Consider the following 26950-nt stretch of genomic DNA (forward strand, 5'->3'; position numbering starts at 1 on the left):
GATTAGCCTCATTATAGGAGGGACTGCTTACTCTATATACACCCTACTTTGCCTGCTTCATAGTATTTTCGGTAGGGCATGATATATAGCAATATCTTACAAACTGTTGTTCATAAGTGCATTACTACTTATTGTTTAAAGTGTTGGGTCATGCTGCCGTTCTCTTTTAAACACTTTCACCTAGATTACGAGTTTTGCGCTAAACGGTGCGAAACCAACGTTACTGAAAAGCCCCCTTGTGCGTGCGATATGGTGGCGTTAAGCTCCATACCGCACAAAATCCAAGGGCTGCTTATAAGTTCACGTTCCCCCATAGACATCAATGGGGAGAGAGTGTAAGAAAAACCCTGAAGCGCGGAATGAAAAACAACCCCATCGATGTCTATGGGGAAAAATATTACGTTTAAATCTAACAGCCTAACATAAACCCTTAGTCTAAACACCCAAAATCTGCCGCCCCCGACATCGACACCTAAATAAAGTTAGTAACCCCTATTCCGCTGCTCCCCGACATCGCCACCACTATAATAGTTATTAACCCCTAAACCTCCAGCCTCCCACATCTCAGCCACTAAACCTATTAACCCTTAAACCACATTGCAAAAGCTAAATTAAACTATTAACCCCTAAACCTAACACCCCCTTAACTTTAAATTAAAATTACAATATAACTCTATTTAAATAAATCAAAACTAAATTACAAATAAAAAAAACAAATCCTACTAAAAATTTAAAAATCTAAGTTTACCACAAATAACACTAAAATCACGAAAAATAAAAAACACTAAGATTAAAAAATAAATAATCAAAATGATCAAAAATGAAAACAATTACACCTAATCTAATAGCCCTATAAAAATAAAAAAGCCCCCCAAAATAAAAACACACCCCAGCCTTTTGTTGGGCATTGCCCTAAAGAAATCATCTCTTTTACCTGTAAAAAAAAAATAAAAATACAAAGTCCCCCTAACAGTAAAACCCACCACCCAACCAACCCCCCAAAATAAAAAACCTAACTCTAAAAAAAACCCAAGCTACCCATTGCCCCAAAGGAGCATTTGTATGGGCATTGCCCTTAAAAGGGCATTTAGCTCTTTTGCATTGCCCTTAAAAGGGCAATTAGCTCGTTTTCAATGCCCAAAACCCTAATCTAAAAAAACTAACACTAACCCCAGAAAATCTACTCACGGTTGCTGAAGTCCGGACATCCATCTCTATCCAGGCGGCGAGGTCTTCATCCATCCCGGGGGCGTCTTCTATCTTCATACAGCAGCGCTGAGCCATCCTGGAAGCCGAAGACCTTCTGCGTGGAGCGTCCTCTTCATATGGTCGCCGCCGTACACATAGGAATTTAGTAGGTCTCATCCTTTTGGCTGTTTTGAACAGCCAAATAGGATTTCAGAAGCTCTCATCCTATTGGCCGATTTGAATTTGAAGAATCAAATCAGCCAAAAGGAATGCAAGGTACGCCATTTTGAAACGGCTACCTTGCATTCAACTTGCATTCGACCGTATGAAGAGGACGCTCCGCACAGGATGTCTTCGGCTTCCAGGATGGCTCTGCGCCGCACCACCAGGATGAAGATAGAAAAGACCCCCGGGATGGATGAAGACCTTGCCGCCAGGATGGAGATGGATGTCAAGGAGTTGATCTTCTGGGGTTAGTGTTAGGATTTTTTTTTAAATTTTTTTTTTTTTTTTTTATTTATTTAGGGCTTTGGGCTTTGAAAAAGAGCTAAATGCCCTTCCTTTAGGGGCAATGGGTAGCTTAGTTTTTTTTTATTTTGGGGGGTACTGTTGGGAGGACTTTGTATTTTTTTTTTACAGGTAAAAGAGCGGATTTCTTTAGGGTAATGCCCTAAAAAAGGCCCTTTTAAGGGCTGTTGGTAGTTTATTGTAGGCTAGGGGGTGTTTGTATTTTGGGGGGGGGCTTTTTTTATTTTTATAGGGCTATTAGATTAGGTGTAATTGTATTTATTTTTTATAGTTTCATTTTTTGTAATCTTAGTGTTTTTTATTTTTCGTAATTTTAGTGTTAATTATTTTTGGTAAACTTAGATTTTTTTTAAATTTTTCGTAGGATTTGTTTGTTTTTTAGCTGCAGTTTACATTTTTACATTTTTTTCATAGTGTAAGGTTTTTTTAAAATTGAATTAATTAATAATAATTTTTTATTTTATTAGAATAGTTATGTTAGGTTAATTTATAGTTTAATGTTAGGTTAATATTTATTTCACAGGTAAGTTTTTATTTAAATAGTTATATTGTAATTTTAATTTAAAGTTATGAGGGTGTTAGGTTTAGGGGTTACTAATAACTTAATTATAGTGGCGGCGATGGAAGGGGGAATAGGGGTTAATATATTTAAATAGTGTTGGCAATGTTGGTGGGCGGCAGATTAGGGGTTAATAGGTTTAATATAGTGTTTGCGATGCAGGAGGGTGGCGGTTTAGGTGTTAATAGGTAGTTTATGGGTGTTAGTGTACTATGTAACACTTTAGTTATGAGTTTTGTGAAACATTTTTGTTACACAAAACTCATAACTACTGCTCTCAGATGGCGGTATGGATCGTGTCGGTATAGGCTGTAACACAAGCATTTTAGCCTCACCGCACAGCCTGTAATACCGACGCTATGGATATCCCGCGCAAAAACGCCATTTTTTTGAGTGCGGGATTGACGTTGCGTTACAGGCTAAAATGCTTGCAGTATAGCTATACCGGCACGACCCGCAATAGTGCGTTTCTGCTTTTACGCTGAAATTGACCTTTTTTCAGCGTAAAAACATAAATTATGCTTGCCTGATAATTTAATTTCCATCTGAGGGACTAGAGTCCACTGCTTCATGCATTTCTTGTGGGAAATAAAAACCTGGCCACCAGGAGGAGGCAAAGACACCCCAGCCAAAGGTTTAAATACCTCCCCCACTCCCCTCATCCCCCAGTCATTCTGCTAAGGGAACAAGGAACAGTAGGAGAAATATCAGCGTATAAATGGTGCCAGAAGAATAATGTTAAATTTAGGTCCGCCCACCGGAGCAAAGGGGCGGGAGCAGTGGACTCTCCTCTCACAGATGGAAATGAAATTATCAGGTAAGCATAATTTGTTTTCTTTCATGTAATAGGCAAGAGTCCATTAACTAGTGACGTATGGGATATACAATCCTACCAGGAGGGGCAAAGTTTCCCAAACCTCAAAATGCCTATAAATACACCCCTCACCACACCCACAATTCAGTTTAACAAACTTTGCCTCCTATGGAGGTGGTGAAGTAAGTTTGTGCTTAGATTCTACGTTGATATGCGCTTCTCAGCATTTTGAAGCCCGATTCCTCTCAGAGTACATCGATTGTCAGAGGGTTGTGAAGGAAGTATCACCTATTGAATGCAATGGTTTTCCTCACGGGAGATCTATTTCATAGGTTTTCTGTTATCGGTCATAGAGATTCATCTCCTACCTCCCTTATTCAGATCGATGATATACTGTAGTCTCATATTCCATTACCTCTACTGATAACTGTTTCAGTACTGGTTTGGCTATCTGCTATATGTGGATGGGTGTCTTTTGGTAAGTATATTTTCATTACTTAAGACACTCTCAGCTATGGTTTGGCACTTTATGTATTAATATAAAGTTCTAAATATATGTATTGTACTTATATTTGCCATGAGTCAGGTTTATGTATATTTCCTTTTGCAGACTGTCAGTTTCATATTGGGGAAAAGCATATTTAGGAAAATATTTTTTTCTTACCTGGGGTATAGTCTTTTTTTTTTTCTATATACTGTTTTTTTCTGCGTCATTCTGGTGCGAGAATTTTTTTTTGGCGCAAAGTTGCGTCCGATGACGCAAATTTGTCATATCCGGCATCTTAGTTGACGCCGAGTTCCTTGCTCAAGGTTGCATCGTCAATGACGCGAGTGTGTCATTCAGTTACGTTGTGTGTCATACTTTTTTTCTCATTCCTGAAACTGCCATATAAGGAAATTGATAATTTTGCTTTATATGTTGTTTTTTCTCTTACATTTGCAAGATGTCTCAATCTGATCCTGTCTCAGAAACCACTGTTGGAACCCTGCTGCCTGATAACAGTTCTACCAAAGCTAAGTGCATTTGTTGTAAATTTGTGGAGATTATATCTCCAGCTGTGGTATGTAATAGTTGTCATGATAACTTTTACATGCAGAAAATGTGTCCATCAGTAATAGTACTATACCTGTTGTTCCTTCAACATCTAATGTACAAGATATACCTGTGAATATAAAAGATTTTATTGCTGATGCGATTCAGAAGGCTTTGTCTGCCATCCCGCCTTCTAATAAACGTAAAAGGTCTTTTAAAACTTCTCATAAAGTTTATGAAATTTCTAATGATCGACAACATACTGAATTATCCTCATCTGACGAGGATCTATCTGATTCAGAAGATCCTTCCTCAGACATTGAAACTGACAAATCTACTTATTTATTTAAAATGGAGTATATTCGTTCCTTGTTAAAAGAGGTGTTGATTACATTGGATATTGAGGAAACTAGTCCTCTTGATATTAAAACTAGTAAAAGTTTAAATTCTGTTTATAAACCTGTGGTTACTCCAGAGGGTTTTCCAGTTCCTGATGCTATTTCTGATATTATTTCTAAGGAATGTAATAGGCCTGGTACTTCTTTTATTCCTTCTTCAAGGTTTAAAAAATCGTATCCTTTGCCAGCAGTTAGATTTGAGTTTTGGGAAAAGGTTGATGGGGCTATTTCTACTCTTGCTAAAGGTACTACTATTCCTATGGAAGATAGTACTTCTTTTAAAGACCCTTTAGATAAGAAACTTGAATCTTATCTAAGGAAGGCTTATTTTCTGGTCATCTCCTCAGGCCTGCCATTTCTATGGCTGATGTTGCAGCTGCATCAACTTTTTGATTGGAAAGTTTAGAGCAACTGGAAACGGATGCTGATTTGTCTAGCATTGTTCGCTTGCTTCAACATGCTAATCATTTTATTTGTGATGCCATTTTTGATATCATCAAACTTGATGTTAAATCTATGTTTTTAGCTATTTTAGCTAGAAGAGCTTTGTGGCTTAAATATTGGAATGCTGACATGGTATCTAAGTCTAGTTATTTGGTTCTCAGTTGGATTAGATTATTTCAACTGTCACTGGGGGGAAGGGAGTTTTTTTGCCTCAGGATAAAAGACCTAAGGGTAAATCTAAAGCTTCTATCCGTTTTCGTTCCTTTCGACAAAATAAGGAACAGAAACCTAATCCTTCCCCCCAAAGAATCTGGTTTGAATTGGAAACCTTCTTCAAGTTGGAGTAAATCCAAACCGTTTAAGAAACCAAAGCCAGCCCCCAAGTCTGCATGAAGATGCGGCCCTCATTCTAGCTCAGCTGGTAGGGGGCAGATTAAGATTCTTCCAAAACATTTGGGCAGATTCTGTCCAAAATCATTGGATTTAGAGTATTGTCTCTCAAGGGTACCGAATAGGATTCAGAGTAAGACCTCCTGTGAGGAGGTTTTTTCTCTTGCGCATCCCAGTAAAGGCTCAAGCTTTTCTGAAGTGTGTTTCAGACCTGGAGCTTTCAGGGGTAATCATACCAGTTCCGTTTCAGGAACAGGGTTTGGTTTTTTTTTTTTTTGAGGAGAAAACAAGGTACAGATAACAAAATACTGTATAGGTTACAATTGTAGTAGATTCAAATACATATGCTCACATTCGAATGAGGTAATTTCACTAACATATGTGACCAGTACTGTGATATATTTTAGTTCATTCTGTTTGTGATTATAAAAATATAACAAGTATCCTCATTTTAAACCCTAGTAAAGAAAAAAAAAGGGAAATACTCAGACCTCTTTTGAGGATTAAAAAAAATAAAATGATGTCAGGGCTTTATAAAGAAAACTAGGGGAAGGGGTAAGGAAGGGGGGGAGGTATAAAAGAGGAGAGTGCTGGTATAAAGATGTCAAAGCTGTACATTTAGACAGTTTACTTAGATGTGGTCACCATAAACTTAGAATGTTTACAGGGAGGAAAGGGGCTTGATGCTTATATATGGAAGCTATGGGGATGGAGAGTATGAACTAACAGAGCACTGTTGTGCTGGTATATATTTAAGCAGTTTGAAAACAATGCTAACCTGAAGGCCATCTAGTGAGTAGGCAGGTCTAGGCTTTCATATGGTTATATATAACTGCATGGACATAAGCAATAATAATGATTCAAATCTAAGTTTAGCTACTCATGGCTGTAGTATCGGTGAGACAAATAGTAAGGAGGGATAACCTTGTGGAACTTTGTCCTAGGGGTAACTGACAAACTTTATTATATTAAACAAACCTAATAGGAGGTTAATAGGATATTTTTTAAAAACCCTTCTCTCTCTCAAATAAAATATGATGTAGTGGTGTTCTATATATGTAGATATAAAGGTTGTAGCCCCTTCCCACGTCCCCGGCCGCTGGCTATGGTCTCAAAGCCCAATCATAATATTTGCATACAAACTACTGTAAAGTGTGAGAGATCAAAATAACCTAACAAGTTCCTTATTCCATGCTCCCACTAGTTAAACACGTCCCAATATTATATTTTATAACTTTTGAAAAAGAAAAAAAAACTTTAACATAACCAGTTACCCTATATGTACTCTAATGCTCGCTAATTACTGGTTGGATTTTGAAAATAGCGTTCATGCCTCTCTGTTTTTTATCAGACCCTGTTTACGCTTTTGTCCTTTGGTGATTCTATTGATAAATCTAAATTGCACAGGGAATAGTTAACAGACAGGTTTCACTGATGGGCTCAAGCTGCTGCTCGCTGTTTGAAATGGGGCATCTGCAGGCTACCCATCTCCTGACTTCGGTAAATGTCCATCACTATGTAGGCAATGTGCATCCCTGTCTGGTGCGGTTGACTGTCTCCGCCACATGCTTTCGCCCAGCAGTGCTAATATATAGCTAGCGGGCCGATCAGATTTCTCTTTAGCATCTCTGGCGCTTTCTGTAAAGGTGATTTTTTTTTTTTTTTAGGCACTTTCTGTGGTGGTGATTCTTTAGCGTTGTACAGGGATATTGCTATGGTGTTTCGTCTAACCATCTTTTTTCCCTTGTGTGTTGCTATTCTCTTCTCCTCTAACTGGTATCCCGGAGTCTCCATTAGCAGTGATGTCTTAGACTGGTCATCGTAGCCTCTTCATATCTCTGTTCCGTCAGCCGGTTGGAGCAGTGGTGATGTGATAGAGTAAGGCTGCAGATATCCATATTTCTCTCTACTACATTCCACAAGGGCGCTTTGTAATGAAGGCGGATCATCCTGATTCTTTATGGTGATTTGCAGGTTGTGAAGCGCCATGTCAGTGAGATTCTGTGTATCTGATGTCTCGGCTGAGCTTGTTAATAAGCGTTGAATCAGGTAATCATAAGGAGCTTTATCAATTAGCCTCTGCATGAGAAGATCCAGTTTTCTGAAGCGTTCATCGTATTGCAGTATGTAATCTTCTCCCGCCATGTCCACTAGACCAGATGTCCCCTGGAGATAACAATACCAGTAGATTTTTATAGGATCTCAACCTGCTTTCCAGATACAGGTGGGGGAGTGAAGAAATTGCAGTAAGCCAGAATATTCCAGCGGCACTGAAACCCTGGGGGGGGGTATACCTAGCAGTGAGCCACCACCCTATGCCTCAAGTTTCCGATCTAAGTCTCCAGATTCATGTAAACATACAAGATTTTAAATGTGGGTCCACGGCTTGCCAAACCTTGGTATCTTAGTAAAATATGATTGTAATCTTGCTGTAAAAGTGTAGTAATCGGTGGATTACTAGGGATTCAGCTAGAGCCTACAGAAAATGCGTCCTATCCAGAATATAGCACGGACATGCCCCTCAGGGTCTGGGGTTTTATTCAAATCTATTCATTGTCCCAAAGAAAGAAAATTCTTTCAGGCCAGTTCTGGATCTGAAAATTTTGAATCGTTATGTAAAAGTACCAACTTTCAAAATGGTGACTATAAGGACTATTCTGTCTTTTGTTCAGCAAGGGCATTATATGTCCACAATAGACTTACAGGATGCTTATCTTCATATTCCGATTCATCCAGAGCATTATCAGTTTCTGAGATTCTCTTTTCTAGACAAGCATTACCAATTTGTCGCTCTTCCGTTTGGCCTAGCGACAGCTCTAAGAATCTTTTTGAAGGTTCTCGGTGCCCTACTCTCTGTAATCAGAGAACGAGCTATTGCGGTATTTCCTTTTTTGGACGATATCTTGGTACTAGCTCAGTCTTTACATTCTGCAGAATCTCACACGAATCAACTAGTGTTGTTAATTCAAAGACATGGTTGGAGGATCAATTTACCAAAACGTTCTTTGATTCCTCAGACAAGGGTCACCTTTTTAGGTTTCCAGATAGATTCAGTGTCCATGACTCTGTCTCTAACAGACAAGAGACGATTAAAATTGTTTTCAGCTTGTCGGAACCTTCAGTCTCAGTCATTCCCTTCAGTCGCTATGTGCATGGAAGTTTTAGGTCTCATGACTGCAGCATCGGACGCAATCCCCTTTGCTCGTTTTCATATGAGACCTCTCCAGCTTTGTATGCTGAACCAATGGTGCAGTGATTATACAAAGATATCACAATTAATTTCCTTAAATCCCAATGTTCGACTCTCTCTGACTTGGTGGTTAGATCACCATCGTATAGTTCAGGACTTGGTATGCTGATCTAGTGGACATGTCCTCTCTGCCGCCGTGGAAGCTTCCATTGAGGCAGGACCTTCTCATTCAGGGACCTTTCCAACACCCAAATCTAGTTTCTCTTCAACTGACTGCTTGGAGATTGAACGCTTGATTTTATCCAAGCGGGGGTTCTCTGATACGGTCATTGATACTTTGATTCAGGCACGTAAGACTGTCACTAGAAAGATCTATCATAAGATATGGCGTAAATATCTTTTTTTGGTGTGAATCCAAAGGCTACTCATGGAGTAGAGTTAGGATTCCTAGGATTCTGTCTTTTCTCCAAGAAGGATTTGAGAAAGGGTTATCAGCGAGTTCCTTAAAGGGACAAATCTCTGCTTTGTCAATTTTACTACACAAACGTTTGGCAGATGTTCCACACGTTCAGTCTTTTTGTCAGGCTCTAACCAGAATTAAGCCTGTGTTTAGACCAATTGCTCCACCCTGGAGTTTGAATTTAGTTCTTAATGTTCTTCAAGGAGTTCCGTTTGAACCCATGCATTCCATAGATATTAAGTTGTTATCTTGGAAAGTTTTATTTTTGGTTGCTATTTCTTCTGCTCGTAGAGTTTTGGAGCTTTCAGCATTCCAATGTGATTCGCCTTATCTTCCATTCTGATAGGGTGGTTTTACGTACCAAACCTGGTTTCCTTCCTAAGGTTGTTTCTAATAGGAATATTAATCAGGAAATTGTTGTTCCTTCATTATGTCCTAATCCTTCCTCTAAGTAGGAGCGTCTGTTGCATAACTTGGACGTGGTCCCCGTGCCCTGAAGTTTTACTTGCAGGCAACTAAGGATTTCCGTCAATCATCTTCATTATTCTTGTTTTTTTCTGGAAAACGTAGTGGTCCGAAAGCTACGGCTACCTCTCTTTCTTTTTGGCTGAAGAGTATCATCCGTCTGGCGTATGAGACTGCTGGACAGCAGCCTCCTGAAAGAATTACGGCTCATTCTACTAGGGCTGTGGCTTCCTCATGGGCATTTAAAAACGATGCTTCTGTTGAACAGATTTGCAAGGCTGCAACTTGGTCATCTCTTCACACTTCTTCCAAATTTTCCAAATTTGATACTTTTGCTTCTTCTGAGGCTGTTTTTGGGAGAAAGGTTCTTCAAGAAGTGGTGCCTTCCGTTTAGGTCCCTGTCTTGTCCCTCCCTTTCATCTGTGTCCTGTAGCTTTGGTATTCTATCCCACAAGTAAGGATGAAATCCGTGGACTCGTCATATCTTGTAGAAGAAAAGGAAATTTATGCTTACCTGATAAATTTATTTCTTCTACGATATGACAAGTCCACGGCCCACCCTGTCATTTTTTAAGACCGGTATATATTACATTTTAGTTAAACTTCAGTCACCTCTGCACCTTTGGCTTTTCCTTTCTCTTCCTAACTTCGGTCGAATGACTGGAGGTGGAGGGAAGGGAGGAGCTATATATACAGCTCTGCTGTGGTGCTCTTTGCCACTTCCTGCTAGCAGGAGGTTAATATCCCACAAGTAAGGATGAAATCCGTGGACTCGTCATATCGTAGAAGAAATAAATTTATCAGGTAAGCATAAATTTCCTTTTTCAGGTCCTAGGAAAGGTCAGAAGGCTTCTGCTATTTCCTTGGCTTCTTGGTTAAAGGTTTTGATTCATTCAGCTTATTTGGAGTCGGGTAAGAACCCGCCTCAGAGAATTACAGCTTATTCTACTAGATCAGTCTCCACTTTGTGGGCTTTTAAGAATGAAGCTTCAGTTGATCAGATTTGCAAAGCAGCAACTTGGTCTTCTTTGCATACATTTACTAAATTCTACCGTTTTGATGTATTTGCTTCTTCAGAAGCAGTTTTTGGTAGAAAAGTTCTTCAGGCAGCTGTTTCAGTTTGATTCTTCTGCTGATGTTTTAAGTTTTTCTTGTAATTAAAAGAATAAACTTATTATTTGGGTTGTGGATTATTTTTTCAGCGGAAAATGGCTGTTTTTTATTTTATCCCTCCCTCTCTAGTGACTCTTGCGTGGAGTTCCACATCTTGGTTATTGATATCCCATATGTCACTAGCTCATGGACTCTTGCCAATTACATGAAAGAAAACATAATTTATGTAAGAACTTACCTGATAAATTTATTTCTTTCATATTGGCAAGAGTCTATGAGGCCCACCCTTTTTATGGTGGTTATAATTTTTTGTATAAAGCACAATTATTTCCAAATTCAGTTGTTGATGCTTTTTACTCCTTTCTTTATCACCCCACTGCTTGGCTATTCGTTAAACTGAATTGTGGGTGTGGTGAGGGGTGTATTTATAGGCATTTTGAGGTTTGGGAAACTTTGCCCCTCCTGGTAGGATTGTATATCCCATACGTCACTAGCTCATGGACTCTTGCCAATATGAAAGAAATGAATTTATCAGGTAAGTTCTTACATAAATTATGTTATTTGTTTAATGTTGTGCATTTTTACTGTAATTTTACTCTGAAAATTGTGGGATTTTCAATTTCTGTAAGGAAAAAAGGCAGATTCTAAGCATCTTGTATACAATTGTTTCTGTTGTCTGTAGCTATAACATGTTAGCCAAATCTTTAAAAAAACAAAACAACAAATGCTGCTTGCTGCAGTTGTTTTTCAATAGCTAAACTCCACCACCTTTTGCCTTATTTGGAGAAGCCAATCCGGCTTGAGGATGCAGAAGACAAGTCTAGCCATAGTCATTATGTTAATATTAACTGCATTGTTAATTTGGCAGTGTTAGCCATGAGGAGGGTGCATTGTTCTGAGATTTAAAATATCTGCATTATTCAGAGATAAATTACAAGAAAAAGAAAATTTATGCTTACCTGAGAAATGTATTTCTTTTTTGACACGATGAGTCCACGGATCATCTTAATTACTAATGGGATATTCACCTCCTGGTCAACAGGAGGCAGCAAAGAGCACCACAGCAAAACTGTTAAATAGCACCTCCCTTCCCTCCCACTCCAGTCATTCGACCGAAGTTATGGAAAGAAAGGAAAAACCCAGGTGCAGAGGTGTCTGAAGTTTATAATAACCTACAACCTGTCTTACAAGAACAGGGCGGGCCGTGGACTCATTGTGTCAAAAAAGAAATACATTTATCAGGTAAGCATACATTTTTCTTTTCTTTTTTATGACACGATGAGTCCACGGATCATCTTAATTATTAATGGGATTCAATACCCAAGCTAGAGTACACAGATGATACGGGAGGGACAAGACAGGGAACCTAAACGGAAGGCACCACTGCTTGAAGAACCTTTCTCCCAAAAGCGACCTCAGCCGAGGCAAATGTGTCAAATTTGTAGAATTTTGAAAAAGTGTGAAGAGAGGACCAAGTTGCAGCCTTGCAAATTTGTTCCACAGAAGCTTCATTTTGGAATGCCCATGAGGAAGCAACAGCCCTCGTGGAATAAGCCAGAACTCTCTCAAGGAGGCTGCTGTCCTGCAGTCTCATAAGCAAAACATATGATACTCTTCAGCCAAAAAGAAAGAGAAGTTGGCGTAGCTTTCTGTCCCTTACGTTTCCCTGAGGAAATCACAAATAAGAAAGACGACTGACGAAAGTCCTTAGTCGCCTGCAGGTAAAACCTTAAAGCACGGACCACGTCCTAATAGTGCTGTTCCTTCTGAGAGGTAGGATTAGGACACAAGGAAGGAACAACAATCTCCTGATTAATGTTCCGATCAGAAACAACCTTAGGAAGGAATCCTAATTTAGTACTTAAAACTACCTTATCTGAATAACATATAAGATAAGGAGACTCATACAGTAATGCCGAGAGCTCTGACACTCTCTGAGCAGAAGAAATAGCAACAAGAAATAAAACTTTCCAAAATAACAAATTTAATATCTAAAGAGTGCATGGGTTCAAACGGAGCCCCTTAAAGAACTTTGAGAACTAAACTAAGACTCCATGGAGGAGTAACTGGTTTGAATACAGGCCTGATCCTGACCAAGGCCTGACAAAATGATTGTACATCTGGGATATCCGCCAGACGTTTGAGTTACAGAATAGATAAGGCCGAGATTTGGCCTTTTAGGGAACTTGTCAATAATCCCTTCTCCAAACCCTCTTGGAGAAAAGACAAAATTCTAGGAATCCTAACTCTACTCCATGAGTAGCCCTTTGATTCGCCCCAATAGAGATATTTACGCAAAATCTTATGGTAAATCCTTCTAGTTACAGGCTTATGAGCCTGAATCATAGTCTCTATGACCGAGTCAGAAAACCCCCGCTTGGATAAAATTAAGTGTTTAATCTCCAAGCAGGCAGCTTCAGAGAAACTAGATTTGGGAGAAGAAAAGGTCCCTGAATTAGAAGGTCCTTCCTCAACGGAAGTTTCCAAGGTGGCAGAGATGCCATCTCCACCAGAACTGCATACCAAATCCTGCGAGGCCAGGCCGGTGCTATGAGGATCACTGATGCCCTCTCCTGTTTGATTCGAGCAATTCCCAGAGGAAGAAGTGCAAACAAAGGAAATAGGTATGCTAGACTGAAGGTCCAAGGGACCGCCAGAGCATCTATCAGCTCCGCCTGGGGGTCCCTGGACCTCAATCCATATCTCGGGAGCTTGGCATTCTGACGAGATGTCATGAGATCCATTCCGGCTGACCCCACTTGAGAATCAGGCTGGAAAACCCTTCTGGATTAAGTTCCTCCCCCGGATGAAAGGTCTGCCTGTTTAGGAAGTCCGCCTCCCAGTTGTCCACCCCTGGTATCTGGATCGCTGACAGGCAGCTGGAGTGAGCCTCCGTCCACTGAATTATTTTGGATACCTCTCTCATCGCTAAGGAACTTCTCGTTCCTCCCTGATGATTGATGTAAGACACTGACGTTATGTTGTCCGACTCGAACCTGATAAACTGGACCGAGGCTAACTGAGGCAGGCCAGAAGAGCATTGAAGATCGCTCTCAGCTCCAGAATGTTTATAGGAAGAACAGACTCTGACCGAGTCCAAACTCCCAGAGCCCTTAAGGAGCCCCAGACTTCTCCCCACCATAGAAGGCTGGCATCTGTTGTCACAATCACCCAGGATGGTCTGCGGAAGCAGGTTCCCTGTGAAAGATGATCTAGAGACAAGTATCATTGAAGAGAATCCCTTGTCTCCTGCTCCATTGATATCTGAGGAGACAAATACGCATAATCTCCGTTCCACTGCCTGAGCATGCTTAACTGCAAAGGTCTGAGGTGGAACCGAACAAACGGGATGATGTCCATTGCCGCCACCATCAGCCCGATTTACCTCCATGCACTGAGCCACTGATGGCCGAGGAGTGGACTAAAGGACTAGACAAGTATTGATAAACTTTGACTTCCTGAAATTTTTTTTTTTTTTTTTTTTTTTATAGATAGGGAATCTACTATTTTTCCGAAGAAAGTTATGCTTGTATTAGGGACTAGAGAACTCCTTCCCAAATTAACCTTCCACCCGAGAGATCGGAGGAAGAATAGAATATGTCCATGTCGGATCTTGCTTGTTGTAAGGATGGCGCCTGGACTACCCGTAAGCAAAATACCGCCAACAGCGATCCCAGAACCTTATGAAAAATCTGGGAGCAGTGGCAAGACCAATTGGAAGAGCCACGAGCTGTAAGAGTTTATCCAGAAAACTAAATCTTAGGGACTTGTGATGATACTTATGAAAGGGAACATGCAGGTACGCATCCTTAAAATCCACTGTTGTCATAAATTAACCCTCTGGGATCGAAGGAAGAATGGAACAAATAGTTTCCAACTTGAAGGACGCTACTCTGATAAATTTGTTGAGACCCTTGAGATCTAAAATTGGTCTGATTAGAATAAATACTCCGACCCTGTTCCAGGAATGGAATGGGAAAAAATCACTCCCCGGAAGGAAAAGTTTCTTACACAGTGTAAGAACACCTCTCTTTATGTCTGGACTGCCAAAAATCTTAAAGCAGGAATCTGCCCCTTGAAGGAAATACTTGAACACTAATTTATATCCCTGGGACACAATGTACACCCTCCAGGGATCATGATCACAAAAACCAACACTGATTGAAAAAAGGAGAACCTGCCCCCTTACGGATCAGGTGTACGCCCCTCATGCTGTCTTTAATTTAACAGCAAGCTACTTGGGCTATTTCCCCCTATATTAAGCCAGATAGGGACTCCAAAAATGTTTAAACTGCTTATACTTGGGAAAAGGAGTGGAAGGATTTTCCTAGCAATCTCGAAAGGAACAAAATTATCTCATACTTCCTCTACGGTATTCTGTATTGAAAGGAGTCTACTAACTTAAAAACCCTTCTCCCATCCCTATGAGAGGGGTGTCTGTCCAATAGAAACAGAAAACGCATCAAACCAGTACGCCGTACTGGAAACAGTAGCCATACCAACCGTAGGCTGACAATATAAACCCTCCAGCTTCTAACCATAGGGTCCCTCCATGCGAATAGCATCTCTCTTTAAGTTATATAGAAAAAGGGGGAACCCCATAGCCCTATCTGGTACAGGAATATACTTCCACCAAGAAGGGCACATCACAATAATAGTATAACCTACTGGTGACGGGGTCACCCAGAGTAGCTAAAACCTCCACTAAGTAGCAAATGAAGGTATTTAAGCTAAAACATAAGGAAAATAAACTCTGGATCAGATAAAGGTATTACCGCATCAAATACTGAGAATTCCTTATGCGATACTACCGAAGTAACTTCCTAACGGGGAAGAAACATTCAGAATACCTACAACTCAATCAATTACACGATTCTGAGAGAAAATGTACTCTTGCACTTTTTTCCCTACAGCGTGGGAAAAACAGATCATGTATTAAATAGAAGGTAACTCCAAGTGCAGTGTGAGAGGAAACGCAGGGCGCTGCATGTGGGCTATACATATTTAGGGACACCTTAGGAGAAATTTGTGGCAAATCTTGACCATTGTCAATAGACTCCTCAGCAGCATGCGCCTTAGGAGGAGTAGGCTCAGAACAAATCTATCTTTTATCAATTAAAGATTTCTCAATAAATGAGAATAGAAATGGATTGGTAGTATCACACTGGCATCCAAGTCTAAAACAAGAGCCCCCTAACAGGGCCTCCTGGTCCATCATGAGTCATAAAGGATGAATTACCCAAACAGCTGGAATAATTAAATAAAAATTAACACATAAAAAACGTTACTGTCTCTTTAAATTTCAAAATGTAACTTTTTATTTTTCTGTGCAGAAGTCAGTTAGGTTCTGCAATGTTTGCATGTTAATCAATCTTACACCTCTGTTTAATCTTGCTGAGGTGCCATCTGACCATCAGAAAAAAGACATTTTAAACCTTGTTTATTTTCTTCGAATTATACTTGAAATAAACAATACTTTATTATACATAAACAAGTCCGTCTGGAACGCTGTACTTTTAATAGCGCTGGCTGGACCCGCACTGAGAAAGAAAACACTATAGACTGTGTTAGATGCTCTGCCTTCCGATATCGGAATTGAGGCGGAGAGCACAGACTAAAACAGCCCTCGTGGGCGTGATAACACTCCATTTCCCGGCACCATTATGGCTTTACCCTGAGAGAGAGGGTAGTGCAGCCCAAAACGGCGCCAAAAGTAACTCCGCCCATCGTGGGCGTAACAATAAACAATCTCCAGGTCGCCATTAATATGTATAGATAGGCCACCGGGAGCTAACTGAACCACTTAATGCAAACTCTGTTGTGAAATTGGGGACAATTGTGCTACCGATAGCCCATATGAGTGACCAAAACAACCACCGTCTGAGTCCTTTTTATTTTGCTCACCCAAGTGATTGAGGCCCCCAGAGTACAAGCCACATCTAGTCTCTTTAGCCCCAGTGCCTGCTAACAATGTGCTGTCACAGGATCCCCTCCCTTTATATGAATAGGAGTTATGTCCCAATAAAGTGCTCCACTTCCTCTGAGATCTTCCCAGACCCAGAATAAAAAGTTAGACCTTTAAAATCTGCCCGACAGCAGGGCAGTTTAGCAGGTTTGCGAGGTCCTCTCCTTCACATAGCCCTGTGGAAAAAGGATAAAGCCTGAGTAATCTTTCTTAGGCTATCAGGATTAGGGCAGCATGAATGTATGAGAGGGGCAGTGAGAATTATGTCCCACAAGTTCCCATTGCTCTAAAGCCACCAATGCTGTACTGAAGAGACTTATATGGACTACGGCTACACCCTAGAACAAAGCAGCACAATCTTGCACTTCTTTAAAAATAATAAACTCTTGATTGAAAAATCTTATCTAACACCTCACTTTACCACTTCCTATCACTAACGTAGGCAAAGAGAATGACTGGGGTGGGATGGAAGGGAGGAGCTATTTAACAGCTTTGCTGTGGTGCTCTTTGCCGCCTCCTGCTGACCAGGAGGTGAATATCCCATTAGTTATTAAGATGATACGTGGACTCATCGTGTCATAAAAAAGAAAAGGGGCAAAATAAAGAATATTACTAAGTTGTTCTACTACACATAACAAAACACTGTGTGCTAAAATATCAAGGTATTTACCGTCCCTTCTAGGCTTTCCATTAAATGTTCTTTTTTTGTGTTGCTTTTTTATTTCTCCTTGGGCCTCAAAGAATGCTCCTAGCTTTTAACAATTGTAAAGTGTTTGCAAAGTTACTTCATGGCCATCTGTTTATATCCAGTTGGTTTCTTCAGTTTCCAATTTACAGCACAGCATATAGGGCAGGTTGTCCAACATTTAGTCTGGAGAGTTGAGATTTTAGTGATAGTAAACTCTAGCATTTGTGAAACACTAGGATTTACCAGTGCAACAAATAAGCGGACTTTCCGTCATCACTGAGGTGGTCTTAGCCAATGGCATGCTAGCTATCCGGCATAATGCCAGCTGGCCCGCAGGGCTATTGGCTAAGAGGTGTAAATGTCACCTTACTGAAAAATAGTGTTCTTCTTCGGGTGGCCTGAGGCGCTCAGCGCGGCGAACCCTGTAGACAAATAAAGGGACTTTCAGAATTAAGTATTTTATTCCTCATGACTAAAACGCTAGGATTTACTATCACTTTAATGATATGCCTGTTTGTCTGCTCCTCCTCACTGTGTACCTTAATATTAATATATATATATATATATATATATCTCTATAAAAAAAATCTGCCTACAGAAATGCGATTGTTAACCCTCTCATTTCTCTCCATTTTAGTTTACAATTAAACCTCTGGATAAGAAGATTGATGTGTTCAAGTTTAATTCCTCCAAGTTGCGTGTTAATAAGTTGGTGGGTAATATAAAATTGTTACATACATTTCAGCAGAGGGAGCCTTACAATGCAATATATCTAAGCACTGACTGGGATTCCGGTAAACCCCCCCATAATATCTGTGATCCAAACACACACACAACTGTCCCTGGCTACTTACTCTTGGGTTTGTGTGTGTATTTGAGTTTATGTCTGTGTGTATTTGAGTTTGTGTGTGTATTTGACTTTGTGTCTGTGTGTATTTGGGTTTGTGTGTGTGTATATTTTCAGTTTATGTGCGCTTATTTGAGTTTGTGTGCATATTAGTACTTCTGTTATTTTAGAATGAGATAATTAATTTATACCAGACTTTGAGCAGCTTTATTATATAAAAAAAAACATGAAAGTTAAAATTTAAGTGTTCATCATTTAGAATTTTAAATTTAAAAATAAACAAAAACTTTCCTATATACTTCTCTTATGTTCTGATGCCTCTTTCTCTTTGTATTTTTGTATTAAAACTTTATTACATCTCATGTCTTGAAAACTATATCAGCAGTGTTTACAAACAATGTTTGTAATAATTTAAACATAGTGCTCCTTTTAAGTGGATGCAGCTGTAGAGCTCCTGCTGTGCAGGCTTGCACAATAATAAATTAAGCCCATAGTGTTCACATGCCTGCTCCTAAGCCTACCTCAATATGCTGTCATAGAAAGGAGGGAAGTTTCAACAAAGTTTACTACAAAGAATGGATATCAGGGCGTTTTTTGTTTTTTAGATTGACTTTTCTATATGAATCATGAGGCGTTATTTTGACTTCCTTGTCCCTTTAAAGAGCCTTTAGTGCCTGTTTTGATTCAGATGTTGATTACAAGTTTGAATATATTTATCTAGTATAGTTTTGAGTAACATTTCTTACTGTCTTTACTGGTTTTGTTTGCTCCAGATCCTGCAGCTGTGCATTGGGAACCATGACTTGTTCATGCGCAGGAGGAAAGCAGACTCTCTGGAGGTGCAACAGATGAAAGCTCAGGCCCGAGAAGAAAAAGCCAGGAAGCAGGTCAGCCTAATAAGTTTTGTTCAGGATTTACACCCGTGCGAGTGGTCCAGTGCTATTTAAACTGTCTCCACAATACCATAGAATGTAGAAAAAAGTTTCGTTATGTTGCCAGAAAAAAGAATAAAATGCACATAAAGTCCAGGCTAAATGTCAACCAGAAGTTTTTGAGATTTTGATGTTTTTCCTTCATTTCCCTAATTATATTCTCACCTCAGGTGATAAACAAATAAAATAAGCAAAGTGTAAAATAGAAAGTGGTTGTGATTTGTCAGGTGCCTATTTACATATTTTAATAACAAAACACATGAAACACGTAGACCCCATGCACCTCGCTATATCATGTATTTTATCCTTTATTTTTATAGTCGTTACTCAGCTATTTGTTCAAACAAAATAAACCCCCCCCCACTAAAAACAAACACAAGAAATATGCATCATTATAATAATTTGGTGTGATTTTAGATTGTATTTGAAGCTTTTTTGTATGAATACTTTAAACGCTACATCATGTGATGGGGCCAACTATTACACCTATCAATTAGCGCCACTGATATGATTTTCAAAAATTATTACTATAGTAGCCTTTTTCATTCTAATGGTAGTGAGAGTCCACAAAAACGGAACACTGTTTTTGATGAAGGGTTCAGACGCCTGCTGACACCTATATTTTCCTGCAAAATTAAGGAACTAATACTGCAGAGAACTCCGGCACATTCTGCTGTATAGTTGTACGTAGAGCACCATACTCATTCTGTGTTGCTGCGGTTTAGTGGTGAAGAGAATTTTCCCGCTGCAGGACAGTTTTTTTGCCACACGCTCTGCCACTTCCTTCCAGTTCAGACAGCGCAGCACTGCGGGAGCTTACTACCAGGAAGAGGCATCTTTACCGAAGCGTAAGGCAATAATGGCATAAGGCTAAGGTTTCCTCATATACATATTATTGCTATAGTTTTTACAGGGGACTTTTATAGGATTTTAATACTCTGAGTATGACAAAGATTAAAGAGCGCAATGGAGCATACTGAAGCTGCTGGGGGATCTCTTAGAGAGAAGCTTTCTGAACTCTTTATTGACATTAAATGTCTTCTGTGCAAAATGAACACTGTGTCCCCCCCCAGCACTGCGGTGTAATGCATGCTTGATGTCTGTTCTCCAGTCCCATTCTGACAATGCTATAAAGCTTCTCCCTGCTCGCCCCAGATTCCTCACAATCAAGAGACAGTATTTGGCAGTCGGTTTTCTGTCATTGGTTTTCCTATACAATCCTACTCAACGGATTTGTCTAATAATAGTACTTTAGTACGTCAAGGGAGTTCTTCTCCTTTCCCTTCAGATTTTTCTACTCGACTCCAGGCTGCGATGTTAGCTGCTTTTTGGGGTTATGCCTCCATCAGGTAAGCAGAAAGCAAAGCATTGTTCGCCTGCTTATAAATCTTGGGAGCCTACTGTTCTCCCTAGAGTGAACCTATCCCATGTTTCAGATGATTAGTCTTCATCCTCTTCTGAAGGCGAGTTGTCTTCATCTGATTCGCCTACAGAGGCTTTTAAGGATGTGGAGGATTTTAGCTTTAGTTTCAAGATTGAGCATCTCACGTATCTTCTGAAGGAAGTCCTATGCACCTTGGGAGTCCAAGCCACCTGAGGAAGCTCCGGCTTACAAATTGGACACCAAGCAACTGGTTCCCTCTTTAATATCTGACATTATTACTAAGGAATTGTATAAACATGGAATATCCTTTTAAGAAGATTTTTCCTGTTCTCAGTTCTCATCTGGAGTTATTGAACTCTGTGCCAAAGGTGGATGGAGCCATTTCTACTTTGGCAAAGAGAACCACTATTTCTTTGGAGGATAGCACTTCCTTTAAGAATCCTATGGACAGGAAACTCAAGGGTTATCTGAGAAGGACCTTCCTGCAAGGGGGCCTTCTTTTCCAGCTGGCGGTTAGTATTGTGGCTGGTGCTGCAGCTTTCTGCTGCGATTCGCTGGCAGAGTTGGTGACTGTGGAATCTGCTCTAGATGAGATTCAGGATCGCATCCAAGCACTTTAGACGGCTTACTCCTTCATATGCGATGCTATTATCCAAATAGTTTGCATCAATGCTATGAATATAGGACTAGCGGTTCTAGCCATAAGGGCTCTGTGGCTGAAGTCCTGGTCAGCGGACATAGTTTCGAAATCCAGATTACTGTTTTTGGCTTTTAAGAGGAATACTTTATTTGGTCTAAGTTTGGACTCCATTATTTCCACAGTGACGGGGGTAAAGGAGCCTTTCTCCCCCAGGATAAAAGATCCAAACAGAAAGGCAGAACCGCGGGTCGTTTTTTTGTTCTTTTCGCCAGAACAGGTCTCAAAGGAATCCTTCCTCCAACAAATTGGAAAGCTTCAAGGGTACTTGGAAGCCCACTTCAGTGTCGAAAAAAAACGTCCCAAAAAAGGCTTCCTCTGAAATGAAGTCTGCATAAAGGGGCAGCCAATCGGAAAATGTTATGGCGGTAGCATATATGAATATCAAAGGGGGACTCGCAGCCCACTGGCGATGAAGGAAGTCTTGCGTATCCTGAATTGGGAGGAGATTCACCAGTGTATCCTCTCTGCAATTCACATTCCGGGAGTAGAGAATTGGGAGGCAAACTATCTGTCGATAATCCCTTTATTCTGGCAAATGTTCTTTCAACCAGGAGATTTTCAATCAGATTGTCTTCCTGTGGGATCTTCCGGAGATAGATTTGATGGCATCTAGGTTCAATTTCAAGCTCCCGAGGTATGGTCTCTGAGGCGGAGGTGGCGGAGGTAGATGCCTTGGCAGACCCTTGGGACTACCAACTGGTTTATCTGTTCCCACAATGGTTCTGCTTCCTCGAGTCATAGCGAGGATCAAGCAGGAGATGGTATGCAGAACTAGTGCAATGTCGTCGGTACGCAGAACTAGTCCGATGTCGTCTGCCTTTCCATGGCGTTTTCCTCTGAGAGCAGATCTGTTATCGCAAGGTCTTCATTGATATTGAATTGATAATTTTGGCTCTTAGAAGCTTCTCTGATTCGGTGATCGATACCTTGACCCAGGCACATAAACCTGTTACCAGACGTATCTTTCATAAGGTCTGGATGGTTTATATGTCTTGGTGTGCGGAGAGTGGCCTGGACTGGCACAAGGTTAGAGTTCCACGTATTCTTCAGGAGGGACTTGACAAGGGTCTCTCGTTAAATGGTCAAATATTGTCGTTCTGTTGCATAAAAAGTTGGCACGGTTGCCTGTTGTTCAAGCCCTAGTTATAGTCAGGCCTGTTAATAAATCGATCGCTCCTCCTTGGAGTCTTAATCTGGTTCTGAAGGTTCTTCATCATGCTCCATTTGAGCCTATTCATTCTTTAGATATTAATTTTTTTTTTTTTTAAAGTTCTGTTTTTACTTGCGATTTCTTCTGTCCACAGGCTTTCTGAGTTGTCAGCTCTTCAGTTTGATCCTCCTTACTTTGTATTTCAACAGGATAAGGCGGTGTTGAGAACTTATTCAGGTTTCTTGCCTAAGGTAGTTTCTTATGACACTTATCAATCAGGAGATTGTAGATCCGTCTTTGTGTCCTAATCCTTCTTCATCTAAGTAGTGATTTTATTACATCATTTGGATTTGGTCAGTGCATTGATCTTTATGCCACCAGCGAATTTCAACAGTCTTGGAGTTTATTCTTCTCTGTAAGTGCCACTTCTACTTCCATATCTTCTTGGTTGAGGAATATAGTTTGAATGGCCTATTTAGAAGTGGGTCACCAGCCTCCAGCCCATATCACTGCTCATTCTACTCGATCAGTATCTACATCTTGGGCTTTCAGACATGAGGCTTCGGTAGAACAGATATGCAAGGCTTCTAATTGGTCATCTTTGCACACCTTTACAAAATTGTATAGGTTTGATGTTTTCGCCTCGGCTGATGCGTCTTAGCAGGAAGGTTTTTTAGGTGGTGGTTTCAAGTGCTTAATGTAACTGCCCTGTCCTCCTATTTTCTTTATCCCACCCTTTTTTGATGGACTTCACAGCTTGGGTATTGTTTTACCACTTGTAAGAATAGGATTTTGTTGACTCCCACTACCATTAAAAAGAAAACAAAATGTATTCTTGCCTGATAAATTTATTTTATTTCTTGGTAGTGAGAGTGCACAAACTCACCCTTTGTATTTGGATGGGCTTCGGTTCCAATTTTGCTCCTCTTACGCCTTTTATCTCTTTTACTTTCCCTATCTACTAACATGAACTACTGGGAGGGAAGGGGAAGTGGGAGGTGTACTTCAATGCTCTGGTATGGGTGTCTTTGCCTCCTCCTGGTGGCTAGGTGTTGAATTCCCACTTGTAAGAATAGGATTTTGTGGACTCTCTCTACCAAGAAAGAGAAAATAATTTAATAATATTTTTTTTTAATGCACCAGTGTTTCTCAACCCCAGTCCTCAAGTACCTCTAACTTGTTTGATTTTTAAGGTTTCCTTAACTCACTGCTTAGGCTGTTCAGTATGTGAATCATTGTGATAATCTCATCTGTTCTCAGGTAGGAGAATCTATTAAATACGGTCTGCTAGGGTTACTTTATGACCGAAGTTTAGAAGCAGTGAACACTGACTGATTATGTGATATGGGAAGCAGACCTCTTAAGCTTTGAAAACCTATTTTTATTAGACAATTTATCACAGAATGTAAGACACTTTTTCTCATTTGGCCTGTCTTGCTCTGTCAGATGACACTGAGATATGGCAACAGTGGGCAATATTATCTGTTCTTCATATTGCAGCACAGTCACTTGAGACTCTCTCCCCAATGATAGGCTGAGGCACACAAGTAGAATCCTTAAACCGATTACAAAATAGCTATGATATGCTCCAAAACCTGATTCAGTGTCCTGTCCTATTTCATTGAAAATGTAGGGCATGATGACAGCTCATGTTTAAAGGGACAAGAAATAAGTAAAGCGAGCATTTTAAAATGTATTACAATTTGTACTTTTTCCTTTTAACAAAATATGTTCCTATGCTAATATATATTATGTCATTAGAGCACAACGAGTTATTTTTTTTCTTGGCCATCTTGCATTTCAGGCAATTAGTGCTGATTCTTAAATAACTCCACCTGCATGAGCACAATGTTATCTATATGAAACACATGAACTAACGCCCCCTAGCTGTGAAAAACTGTCAAATGCGTTCAGATAATTGCCGGCCTCCAAGGACTTAGAAATTTGCATATGAGCCTACCTAGGTTTAGCTTTCAATGTCAGTTTAAACCTCTAACTTAACCCCTTTACACGCAAAACCCATATTTAACTATTTTTTTTTTCATATGCATGATTTTTTACTTTAATGTTCCTTTAATAGTAAGATTTTATTTTCATGCACAATTTTTCATTATGTGCGAGATGTGAATATCTATCCCCCTCCCTACTGCCTTGTGATGAGGGCAGAGTATAAGCAGTTCACAGCTAAGAGGCTTGTCCAGTCCCCTTTGCGCAGCCTGCGGCTGGCTGATCTGCAATTACCCAATCCTCAGATGACAGCTGTGCTAAGTGGGGCTGCAGCCGGACAGGAATGCTAATGCCATCGGAGGAGAAAGGCTGGCTCAGTGTGACGCTTCTACAACACTTAGCATTCCAGCACATGGTGCATACTGTCAGCTCCTTTTCCCCCACTTGCTCATTCATTCTCTTCAGCCTGACAAGAATACAGATCGATCTTACTGCGTAATCCTGCAGTTTTAGATCCAGCCACAAGAGGCCAGTGCAAGACAAGGCATGTGCTCATCAGTTTCTGGTGCTTTTCCCATAAGTTATGGGGGAAAAAGTTGAAAAGAAAAATGGCACAGCTGCTATTCTATAAAGCATTTATAAGAAGAGAGTTTAAATTTAATTTTGTCCTCATCCTATTTGCATTCCTTTATCTAAACGTCATCTTAAATTAATTTACAACTGTATATTTCTGCAGAATAAACTGTCCTGGTCATTGTTAGTATAAAATGCATTGTTTTATAATAGTGAAGCCAATAAGAGTCATATATGTAGCAGGGTTAGCCTTAAGAACTCAGCAGGGTGCATTTCAAGTTTCGAGAATTAGAAATTGTTCAATTGTCAGAGCTAAATTAAATAAAGAGGAAGCAAAATAAATAATGAGAAAATTGCAAAATTGGTACATTACATATAACAACATTTTATATAAAAAAATCTCAAGGTCTTTACTGTCTCTTTAAGTGAGTCGTGCGAATAGCAATGGCGATTGGATCAGCAGCACCTTCCACTTAGGAACAGCAGTGCTCTGCATATCCCAAACTGTACTTCTATTATGTGTTTCACTACTTTGTGAGGGTTAAACAAAAAGGATTGTAGGGTCCTAGTCTTAAAATTACATGCTGTAATGAATTAGAGCATGTACTATTTTTGACTATATTGGTCCTTTAAGTTGCTGTGGGTGCTTTAGCCAACCAGATGAGGACTATTTTGTCCCAATTCACAATTTATAGCAAACGCTCCCTGTAAGCTGTGCATGTGCTGGCAGGTCAGCGTATACAGTGGATTCTGGTATGTAATGTGCATGCACAGGTTCCAGGGAACTTGTGCTAAAGAACCGGGGCAGGCTGTCGCCACCCTGATGTCTTTTCCACCCCCACAGCAACTGTGCTGCAGGTTTGGAGGCGGCCAGGAGAGCCCTGCAGAGCTGGTCAGAAAATCTCATTAAAATATTAACGCATTTAGCTTTACTTGTTAGTTAGATTAACCATATAAAGGGACAGTTAACACCTTGTAATTACAAGACATTATCGACCATGTCTAAACATTTTTAAATCAATCTTTTAATGGGATAGTAAAAAGATAGATAATCCCTTTATTACCCATTCCCCAGTTTTGCATAACCAACACTGTTTTAGAAATATACTTTTCTTCTAAAGCATACGACGAGTACACGGATTCATCCTTTACTTGTGGGATATTATCCTCCTGCTAACAGGAAGTGACAAAGAGCACCACAGCAAAGCTGTCTATATAGCTCCTCCCTTGACTCCACCCCCAGTCATTCTCTTTGCCTACTCTAAGTAATAGGAAGGGTAAAGTGAAAGAGGTGATAAAATGTTAGTTTTTATTTTCTTCAAGCAAGACTTTTTTTATTTTAAATGGTACCGGTGAGTGCTATTTTCTCCCAGGCAGCAGATGGATGAAGATTTCTGCCTGGAGACTGATGATCTTAGCAGTTGTTACTAAGATCCAGAGTAGTTCCCACAGAATGGCTGAGGAGTACTTAAGAAACTTCAGTGTGAGGAACGTTTTTCATGCTACAAGCATTGAGGTATGGGCAGTCATTTTTTTCTTGAGAGACTGTGTTATTTCAGAATTGGCTGACGGTATGAATGGAGGGTACATGTTTATGAACCCACATGGCTAGGTTTTAGACCGCTCTGGTGCGGTTATTTTAGGCTGTGAGACATCGAGTGAGATGGACGGGGCCTATTTTCGCGCCTCAGTTGCGCAGTTGTTTTTCCCAGACAAGCAGCAAGCTCCAACTCCGGTGGGCCTTTCAGAGACAGTTTGGAAGGGTTAACACGATTTTACAGACCCCTGAGGGCAGGTAGGCGCCACAGCAAGGCTGTGGCGAGGTGCAGGGCGTGCTTTTGTTTGATTTAAACGTTTTATAGCACGTTTTTTTGGTAAGGGTTAAGTATTCCTTTCCTTGTGGGGCAATCTTAGCTGACAAGTTGGGATGCATTTATCATAAAATTGTGGTAATTTTATCGTTTTAAAGCAGTTTTGGAAAAATCGTATGCTTTTTTTTTTCTCTTAAAGGCGCAGTACCGTTTTTTTCAGATTGTTATTTTTTTCATAAAATAAAGTGTTTTCAAGTCTGTTTGTGGTCATTACTAGCCTGTTGTAACATGTCTGACATTGAGGAAAGTCAATGTTCCATGTGTTTAGAAGCCATTGTGGAACCCCCACTTAAAATATGTCCCTCATGTAC

General features: G+C 40.1%; 1 protein-coding gene across 2 annotated transcripts in view; it reads left to right on the forward strand.

Moving 5' to 3' along the window:
- Positions 1 to 26950, forward strand: part of NF2 (NF2, moesin-ezrin-radixin like (MERLIN) tumor suppressor) — a 161506-nt gene that overhangs the window by 15473 nt on the left and 119083 nt on the right. For both annotated transcript variants that reach the window (XM_053702186.1, XM_053702187.1), the window contains exons 9-10: positions 17873 to 17947; positions 18856 to 18969. In XM_053702186.1, coding sequence (XP_053558161.1) covers positions 17873 to 17947; positions 18856 to 18969 — 189 coding nt within the window. The remainder of the gene's footprint in view (positions 1 to 17872; positions 17948 to 18855; positions 18970 to 26950) is intronic.

The sequence above is a fragment of the Bombina bombina genome, chromosome 2, assembly GCF_027579735.1.
Source record: "Bombina bombina isolate aBomBom1 chromosome 2, aBomBom1.pri, whole genome shotgun sequence".
Lineage (NCBI taxonomy): Eukaryota > Metazoa > Chordata > Amphibia > Anura > Bombinatoridae > Bombina > Bombina bombina.